The sequence below is a fragment of the Dermacentor silvarum genome, chromosome 7 (genome assembly GCF_013339745.2).
Source record: "Dermacentor silvarum isolate Dsil-2018 chromosome 7, BIME_Dsil_1.4, whole genome shotgun sequence".
In the NCBI taxonomy this organism is placed as follows: Eukaryota; Metazoa; Arthropoda; class Arachnida; order Ixodida; family Ixodidae; genus Dermacentor; species Dermacentor silvarum.
In genome coordinates, this window is record NC_051160.1 from 13,846,921 (window position 1) to 13,857,348 (window position 10,428).

General features: G+C 49.2%; 1 protein-coding gene across 1 annotated transcript in view; it reads right to left on the reverse strand.

The window, feature by feature from the left end:
- Window positions 1-7,584, reverse strand: part of LOC125946623 (uncharacterized) — a 31,886-nt gene extending 24,302 nt beyond the window's left edge. Inside the window, exon 1 of the mRNA XM_049670220.1 lies at window positions 7,467-7,584. Coding sequence (XP_049526177.1) covers window positions 7,467-7,571 — 105 coding nt within the window. The 5' untranslated portion in view covers window positions 7,572-7,584. The remainder of the gene's footprint in view (window positions 1-7,466) is intronic.
- Between the last annotated feature and the right edge of the window lie 2,844 nt (window positions 7,585-10,428).

A 10,428-nucleotide genomic window follows, 5' to 3' on the forward strand; every position in this document is an offset into this window, starting at 1 on the left:
TCTTCTCTGGTGAGCTGTGTTAACGGCCACGCAATGCGTGAGAAATTCGCAATAAATCGCCGGTAATATGCACATAGTCCCAGAAAACGTCGCACGGCCTTTTTGTCGGATGGGGTCGGGAAATTAGCGACGGCAGCAATTTTATCCGGATCAGGTCGGACTCCTTGGTTACTGACGACGTGACCGAGGAACTGGAGCTCTTGAAAACCAAAATGGCACTTTTCAGGCTTTAACGGGAGACCGGCAGGTCGTATTGCTTCAAAAACAGTTTTCAGCCTTCGTAGGTGTTCGTCGAACGTTGCCGAAAAGACAATCACGTCATCCAGGTACACCAGGCATGTTTGCCATTTAAGTCCAGAGAGCACAGTGTCCATTAGACGCTGAAATGTTGCTGGCGCTGAACACAAACCGAAGGGGAGTACCTTAAATTCGTAAAGTCCGTCAGGCGTCTCAAAGGCGGTTTTCTCACGGTCTCTCTCATCCACTTCGATCTGTCAATAACCGCTTTTCAAGTCCATTGAGGAAAAGTAGCACGCGTTTCGCAACCTGTCCAAGGAATCATCAATACGTGGCAGTGGATAAACGTCCTTCTTTGTGACCTGATTGAGCTTCCGATAGTCTACGCAGAAGCGCAGGCTACCGTCCTTCTTTTTCACTAAAACTACAGGTGACGCCCAAGGACTATTAGATGGTCGAATAACGCCATCTTCCAGCATCGTCTTCACGTGTCTTTGGATGGCCTCGCGTTCCTTTGGGGCCACGCGATAAGGGTTTTGTCGAATAGGTCGGGCATCGATATCAGTAATGATGCGATGTTTGGTAAGTGGCGTTTGACCAACTTTGGACGCAGATGAGAAACAGCCCTGGTACTGGTTGATGAGCTCAAGAAGGCGGTCTCGCACAACGGCCGTTAACGTCGAACTAACGTTTACAATAGGCGCGGCTGTGGGGATCGTAGATGTCGTCTCCTGCGCTAAGTGGCAGTCTTCTGTCGGTACTACTTCTTCGAAATAAGCGACAGCAGTGCCTCTCACGATGTGTCGACGCTCCTTACTAAAATTCGTCAGAAAGAGTTCCGCGCTGCCGTCGATTACATTAATAAGTGCTCTGGCAATGGATACGCCGCAATTCAGTGCTAGCGCATTGATGTGTTCAGCGACTCCAGTCCCATTCTGCAAGCTGTCACAGTGCACGGGTACGAGAGAGCAACTCCGCGGCAAAAGTATCACGTCGTCTGCAGCTATACGTAAGCGACGTTGTGGATGCTCCTCATGCGTGACATTATCCGAGTTCGTTGCAAAGGTGACGCTTCTGTCGCGGATGTTAATCACGGCACTATACTCACGCAGGAAATCCATCCCCAATATAAGTTCCTTGCAACACTCAGAAAGAATGACGAGGGTGGCGACGAAGGTTGAAACGGCGATTAAGAGTCGGGCTGTACATTTCCCAACAGGTGTCATCAACTGACCTCCGGCGGTTCGTATGTTGGGTCCGTGCCATGGCGTCTTCACCTTCCTTAGTTTGTCGGCGAGCTGTGCGCTTATAATTGAAAAATGGGAGCCAGTGTCAACAAGAGCGGCTACTTGGTGGCCGTCAATGCGAATGATGAGGTCTGCGCTGACGATGTCAGTTACGTCTTTCGTAGTTGAGTCCGTCGTATTCGTCGTTGCATTCGCTGTCTTCGCCGTATTCGTCGTTGCATTCGTCGGAGTCTTTACATCGTCGTACGTCGATAATGGGGGATATGGCGAACTTCGAGTACTGGCAACCTCACCCCCGGAGGTCGCTGCGTCTAGTTTCCCCGTCGCGGGCTAGGAGACCTGCCCCTAGTGACGTCGGCAAAACTGCGACGAGTCGGTGAATTGTAGCGCGCAGGTGATGGCGAAGGAGAACGTGATCGGGGAGTCGTCGTATTTTGCGGCAGGTCGTTCACAGGAGCGTCGTAGGCGCGTCGACCATCATACGGAGAATAGTAGTTGGCAGGAAAGCTTGGGTATTGGGTGGCGCGATAGTTGTTCCATTTGTGGCAAACACGATAGACGTGTCCAGCTTCACCACAATGGTAACACACTGGTCGGCGATCGACGGTGCGCCACAAATCGGTTTTCCGACGCTGATAGTTTGGTGGCAACTCTCCATGGAGCCAAGGATTGGCGTGCGTGTGTCGAAGATACGACATTGTTTGTGGTGGCGTGATCGGCGAGGTCGGTAGAGTCGACGGGGGTGACGATATCGACTCTGTTTGTAGCATAGGTGATGGTCTAGTTGCGGGTGTCAACGGCGTCGAAGTTGCGTTGACTGGACGGCGAACAGCCTCCGCATAAGTAAGGCGCCGCCGGACTTCTTCCCGGACCACATCAGCTACGAAAGATACCGTTGGCGCCGGTTCCGCACCCGTAGTCACAAATCCGAGCTGCTGAAGCTCTTCTCGCACAACCTCTCGTATAATTTCACGCAGAGGCTTGTCGTTACTTGGAACCAGAACGGAAGTGTTCGCCGCCGAGTTACTCATGTCATGCTGGCGGTATCGTTGCTGCAGGGCCCGTTCAATGGCTGTGGCCTCTTTTGTGAACTCCGCCACTGTAGTCGGTGGATTTCTCACAAGGCCGGCAAACAGTTGTTCTTTCACTCCCCGCAAGAGATACCGCAGCTTTCGCTCCTCTGGCATGTCAGGGTCTGCTCTACGGAAAAGACGGGCCATATCTTCCGAAAACATAGCAACGCTCTCATTGGGTTTTTGAATTCGGATTTCGAGGAGACGCTGCGCATTTTCCCTCCTGTCGATGCTCGTAAAAGTATCCAGCAGCTGTGTGCAGAAGTCGTCCCAGGTGGCAAAGCTTCTCTCCCGGTTGACGTACCACGTACGAGCATTGTCCTTCAGATAGAAATAGACGCTCGAAAGTTTGTCCGCCGAGCTGGTCACATGGTTGTACTTGGCGACGCGCTCGAACTGATCAAGCCAATCTTGGACGTCTTCAAAGGAATCACCATGAAAGCTCTCCGGAACCATAGGGTTCTGCAGGGTTACTTGCGTTGGAGCCGCGGTGGCCATGGTAGTTGCAGGGGGCGAACGATTTCTTGAGGTTTCTTGCAGGGGACCGGACTCGGGCGCTAGGCCTAGTAGGCGGCGACTGAACCGGTGGAGCGGTGTTTCGATGCGCAATGGCAATTCCGGGCTCGATCGTTGGCTCCGCAAAGGGGTGCCAAGCATGAAGGATGGAGAATACCCCGCACCTCCACCAGTGTAACGACGTGGGATCGACGAGGACGCGGAGCAGCACCACCAAAGACACTTTATCAGTCGCAAAGAAAAACCAACAACGTCTTCTTCGTCTCCACGCTTAACCTAAAAGCCCGCGCTGCTTCAACCTTGTCCCCACTGGCACATACCCGCGGCAGTATAGTTGTTCCAATATTAAAGGAAACTGTTGGCCTTGGGTCATCACTGGGGACTTCAATGATCACCACTTGCTTTGAGCAACCACCAAGAGAAACTCCAGGGGAAGGAATGTTGCTTCGCTTGGCTCAGATTATGACCTCTCCATCATGAACGCTGGTAGCCCGACGTATCTTCGCGGTCCTACGTGTAGCAGCTGCCTGGATTTGACTTTGGTGTCACGGAACTTCACATCACATGTTAAATAGTTTTGCGACATCAAGACTCATGGGAGTGATCACATTCCCACCTACTTAACGATTAATGGACTCACTCGGTCTTTCTCTCATGGTATCGCGAAGAGCACTGAGTGAACTATGTTTACGTCGCTTATGGAAGAAGTGTGTGGGGGAGATTTCGCCGGCGACATCGACGACACCATCACAGAAGCACTTAAAGTTGCCAATTGTTCATCATCGATGTCATCAAACCCAACGGATTTCAGCATTGAACTTGAGAGACTTTGTGCGATTCGACGGCGTGCAGAACGACAATACAAACGCACGAAATCAATTTATGATCTGAGAGAGGCACGTCGCATTCGGTGGAAAGTTCATCGTCGCATAGACAAACTGGACAGTGAGTGATGGAATACATTCTGTGAGTCACTGGACCCTCGGAGGCCGCTTTCACATATCTGGAGGACAGTACGTGGTATTGGTTCATCCCCACAACAACGACACCCATTTGCAGTTTTGGCCCTACATCTTGGTCAAACAAACTTGGTGTGGCGGAGGAATTCTGCGCGAGAGTCACTAGCGAGCCTGTCAACACCAACGTTGATGTAACTGACCTCCCAGCGGCTCAGGTACCTGAAATTCACGTGCCCTTTACCATGCAAGAACTCGAAGTTGCCCTGGCAGTTTCTGAACGATCATAATTTCCAGGCCCTGACCGCGTCACCTATTCTGCCCTGGGACACCTTGGACAAGAGGCAAGAAGAGCGCTTCTGAACAGCTTTAAAAACTCATGGCATAGAGGTACAGTTCCCCGGCAATGGAAGTTAAGTCGGCTGGTACCACTACTAAAGCCGGGAAAATCTCCGTTGGACTTGGCGGCGTATCGCCCTATTGCTCGTGCCAGCTGCATCGGCAAGGTTATGGAAAGGATGGTCCTTGCACGTCTAGAATGGTATCTCGAGCGTTAAAATATCTACCCACTTCCATGGCAGGCTTTCGTCGCGGTCGTTCCTCAATTCACAGCGTCATTCACCTCACAACGTTTGTGCAACAGGAGAAAAGCCGTAAGCGCGTATCAGTTGCACTCTTTCTCGACGTGAAAGGCGCGTATGACAACGTTGCACATGATGCCATCGTCACCTTCCTGGAGACTATTGGAAACGGCGGCCGCATGCTTCGTTGGCTATCCGACTACATAACTCGCCAGTTGTTTTTTGTGCAAACAGAAGATGTCCCCGTGTCTGAACATTACACGTGCTGCGGCGTGCCTAAGGGAGGAGTATTCAGTCCGACGTTCAATGTGACACTCGTTGGACTAGCTGACGTTTTACCTAAAACAATCTGCCTCTCGATATACGCAGAAGACATTTGCGTTTGGACTTCTGCAGTTACTCGGCTTCAGGTGCGCGCTTGCTTGCAGCGGGCAGCAACCTTCACATCAGCATATCTTCAAGCACAAGGCTTGACGGTATCAACCGAGAAATGTGCATTGATTGCATTCACAAGAAAACCTATGACACCATACTCTATTAATGGACACACTATTGCCTACGGCAAGGCCCATCGATGTTTAGGTGTAATAATCGACCGCAGTCTTTCCTGGAGTCCTCATTGCACGTACCTGAAGAAAAAAAACTGTCGTCGATTGCCCCGGTACTGAGATTGATATGCGGGATAATATGGGGCACATCTGTACGCGCTATGCTTCGGTTGTACACAGCTCTATTTCTAGGATATCTACGTAACAGCCTTCCTGTGTTGCCAATACGTGCAAGTCAAATCTTCGCTCATTAGAGAGCTTACAGGGCCAAGCATTGCGCACTTGCTTAGGACGCTGCGTATCCACACCTGCAACAATCGTCCTCGCCAAAGATCATCCGATCCAAACATACGTTGCGTGGATTGTCTCAGGGCGCATATCCGTCATCTTTCCCGCGTCCCCGCATCATCACTTGGCGTTCTTCGTTCTTGCCCTCACAGAGACCTCGTCCCACGTTTTCTGAAGTTATCGTCCGCAATCCAGATTGTCTTCCATCAGGATACACCCCAGCAGCAAGTCCTTCATTCCCCTTTTGGTGCCTGCAAAAGACTCAGGTGTGCCTAAGTATTCCGGGCAGTAAAGAAGAAGACCAATTACCCAAAAATTGCTCTGAAACAGATGACGCTGCTATTAATGAATGAGAACTACAGGGACAGAATGCAGCACCAGCTTTTCAGGGTGCCGTTGTGATTCCGGCTACGAAAACCACACTCAAGTTCAAACTGTCGCACGTGGCAACATAAACAGCGACAGAGCTTGCTGCCCTGCGTGCTGCTGTACAATACCCCCTGCAAGAGACACCTCGGAAATGGATAATCTTTTGCGATTGTAATGCTGCACTTCAGAGTCTGCATTTTGCGCTTTATCACAGGACTCATGAGCTGCTGGCATATGATATAAGAGAAGACCACCATCAAGCTATCTCTAAAGGGCATGAAATTATATTTCAGTTGCTACCGGGACATACCAGCATTGCTGGTAATGACCTCGCCAACGAAGCCGCCCGGTCTGCTCATCTGGAAGGCCGACCAGTCCCAATCCCCTTAACCAGGACCGACGCTGTAGGAACGCTTCATATCGTGTCTAAAGCTATGACACACAAATATTGGTCTTCTCTTAACCTCCCGAAGTGTCATCTTGGCAAAATTGACCCATCCTTGAAGCTACAAGTTCCATCAAACATTTCCCGCTCTGAGGCGACATTATTCTGCCGCCTCTGGCTCGGTGTGGTATTTACAAAGGCCTACTCGTTCCGCATTAGAATGGGGGATACACCCATGTGCGACTCTTGTGGAACCAGAGAAACGATTGAACACGTCTTATGTCTCCGTCCCCAGTTCGACGTCGAGCGTGAAGCTCTCCGGACAGCATTGAACCAGCTGGACTCTAGACCATTTTCTGAAAAGAAGATCCTTGGACCATGGCCGTATGCGTCGATGGCACAGAAAGCCACGAAAAGCCTTGTTACAATACTTCAAGTCAACAGGTCTTGGCGACCATGTGTAGACTTCATGCGAAGCTTCAAATGTGCGCGAAACTGTGCTCTCTCTATCTCCTTTCTCTCTCTTTTCATCCCTATAACCCTTTCCCCCAGTGCAGGGTAGCAAAGCGGACGGGCGTCTGGTTAACTTCCCTGCCTTTCCTCTGTTCTATTTCTCTCTCTCTCTCTAGCACGCGGGTCTCGAATCCGACCAGTGGGCCAACAGCGAGGCACTAGCAGCAGCAGTTGAATTACCATCTTTCCCGACGCAACAGAATGTTCTGCTTTCACGTTGTCTAAACATATGTGGTAGGAGCGTGAGAACTTGTTTTAAGGCATGATGGGCAATTCAGTCAGTGGTAGAAACACTTTGGAGCACCGATCAAACACTCAGTAGCCGCACCGTAATTCCCACTGTCCATTCGCAGCTTCGCGATAGGAGCCCAACAAGAACGACCCTGCCGGTGGTTCATTGTGCTACTGCGAAACACCTACTACCGTGCATAATAAAATATGGAAAGTTCGGATTGTTCAAAACACAGATAAAAACACCAGCCAGCAATAATAAAGGGGCACTCCCATTTGTATGGATGGTTTTCAGGCCTCTATGGACCCATGAGCAGGGAGTTACGCCAGTCTACAAAGCCCTAAATGAGCACACTCTCCCACTCAATTAAGACCCCGTGTGGATAGCGGAGTCATAGACCATCTACTAGAAACGCCAATAGAGCAACTAAGGCAAACCACAACTTTTTACTACTTCCCAAGCAAATGCACAACTGTACAAACTTGTGTGATTATTGTGCGTGAATAACTATTAGAACTTACCATATTAATCCCCGGTTTCCGCATTCCACTCAAAATGCGATTTTTATGGGCAGTTCTTAAAGTGACACCAAGCACATTCATATGAAATACATGTTCTCTTTTCATGGATTGATTATTAAACTTGTGACCTTTTCTTAAGGTTGTGTAGAATTTCTTCACTGTTCGTTATTAAGGGCGTAAGTCATGAAATATCATCATATTACTGTGGTCATTCCAAAGGAACATATAATATATTTGTTGATGATCATATATATATATACATATATATTCCTGAAAAAATGTGATAAGTATTTTGACGTACACAACATTACGGCCCCACGCTCGAGACGCATGGACATTTACTTCCTTTGTTTTCGTACCATGAACCCTGCTTGAAATGAGAGAGCAGCACTGAAGGTAGAGGTGCTATCATAGTTTGCATGCTTTGCAGGCCAACAGCGTGCACACGTTAATGTGAAGGTGTCATTACGGCAATTTTATTTCCTTCTTCACATCATCTTCACTTGAAATGCTAGCGCGGCAGGGACGGTAGGTTACTTCGTGGAACATTTTAATACTAATGACGGTGTCGAATTAGAACCGTAGGGCATAACGGTTGGGAAAGCATCGTTAAAAGACACAGCGACAGAGAAACATAGTACACATGACGGGTGCTGCCATAAGTACGACGTGTCTCTGTCCCAAGTGTCTCTTAGCGCTGCCTTCCCAACCGTTCGACCTTGAACCAACTCGACCAAATCAAAGCAGGGCATAAGTGGCCTTTTCTCTTACCTACACGTTAGCATTTTAGTCTAAAGCTTTTAAGTAAATATTTATTTTAAATAACTAGAATAACAAACGGCTGTTCGTGAGAAATATTTTCAACACATCCGTCAGCAACTTTGATAAGAGCGAGTTTTTATTCGTGGTACTTACTGTACTTGTTAGCTTACTGCAGTCTGTGAAGGTGCAAAGTATCTCCAAAAATCATTGTGACAACAGTCTTGTAATGGCCGCGCACAAGTGCACGTAGCAATCAAACAATCTTTATTGAATCAATTTTTATATCGGTGTGTTAGATATACAGACAGAAGGGTCTATGAAATAAAATAGCCTGGATAACTTCACAACCCTTTAAGCATTATCAAACAGTGGATACAAAAATATTTACAAAGAAACGACAATAAACATATTACCCCCCTATTACACAGTGATTAAACAAGCAATCAAAGCAAACAATTATAAATGCACGAATGAACTTGATTAAAGAGAAACATACACTAGGGTTACAGCCGAGTTCAATGGATGGATGGATGGAAAACTTTAATGAACGTCCTGAAGTACGCGACTCAGCGCGCAGCGGGCCGCTCCCACGTTGGGACACTCAGGCCATGCCCGACCGCCGCATCGTGGGCCCTCTGGACAGCCCATAGTTGCGCCCCGGCATCGGGGCTCTTGATAGCGGAGAGCCACTTGTCCTCATTTATTTGTTCCGTGCCTCGTAACGAGGGGCAACGCCAGAGCATATGGTCTAAGCTAGCGAAGTCATTGCAGTGCCTGCAAGAACTACTGGCATAAGTGTCGGGATAAAGCTTGTGTAATAAAGCCGGGCTGGGATACGAGCCTGTTTGCAATAATCTGAGGGTCAATGCCTGCGCTCTATTTAACTTCTTGTGAGGAAGGGGAAAGTCTCTCCTGCCGAGATAAAAGTACTGCGTAATTTCATTGTATGTTGTCAGGTTGATATCTGTTCTCCACCACTCCTGGCTGGCCGGGGAGTTCTCCATGGCCGCGGAAAGCGAGACCTCGCGCCTTGGAGTGGGCCAGCTCGTTGAGGTTTGTGGGGCCTCCCATGATGGATCCCATGTGAGCGGGGAACCACGTGAGAGTGTGGGTGGCAATGCTTTTACCGTCGAGGATGCGACAGGCTTCTTTACACATGGCGCCAACGCTGAAGGCGCGGATGGCTGCCCTGGAGTCGCTGAAGATGTTGGCATGTTTCTCGTCCAGGAGGGCCAAGGCAATGGCCACTTGCTCGGCCGCACATGACGACGTGCCTCGTACCGAAGCTGCGTTAACGGTCGAACCCTTGTGGTTGATGGACACTACTGCGAAATTTTTGCTGTTGCCATATTGGGCCGCGTCAACGAAGCAGCTGCCGCCAGGGAGTTCTGTCGCCCGGCGTAGGAGCGCCACGGCCCTGGCCTTCCTTCTTTCCACGTTGCGCTGGGGATGCATATTGCGTGGGGCGGGGGATATGATGATGTGGTCTTTCTGCTCTTTCGGAAGGCCCTGGTAGGAGTCTTTGACTTTAGCCGGGGGGACGCCCATCTCTGTTAGGAGTCGTCTGCCCGCCGTAGTGCCGGAGAGTCTGAGAATCTGTGCCCTTTCTTGTGCTTCTGCAATTTCTTCTAGTGTATTATGAATACCCAACTGCAGCCGAGTACAATACCACAATAAATACGTGCATATAGTAGTTTGAACATTTATACATAACTAAGGCGCAGTTGTCGACAAGTACAAGTCAAGTCAGAGTTGTTACAGTCGCAGCTGTTTAACCGAGAAGGCCGAGTGTAACGGAGTTGTCTGCTTACCTAATGTAAATTAACTGTTGGTACAACTCAGCTTACCGCGTGTTGCATAATGCAACTTGGAATTCTGTTTTGTAAGTGGGCTGCTATATGAAAATTATTTGTTATTTGTAATCATCATCATCAGCAGCAGCCTATATTTATGTCCACGGCAGGAGGAAGGCCTCTCCCTGCGACCTCCAATTAGCCTATCTTGCGCTAGCTGATTCCAACTTGCGCTTGCAAATTTCCAACCTAATCACCCCACCTAGCTATCTACCGTCCTCGACTGCACTTCCCTTCTCTTGGTACCAATTCTGTAACTCTAATGGTCCACCGGTTAACCCACCTGTGCATTACATGGCCTGCCCAGCTCCATTTTTCTTCTTAATGTCAATTAGAATATCTGCTAT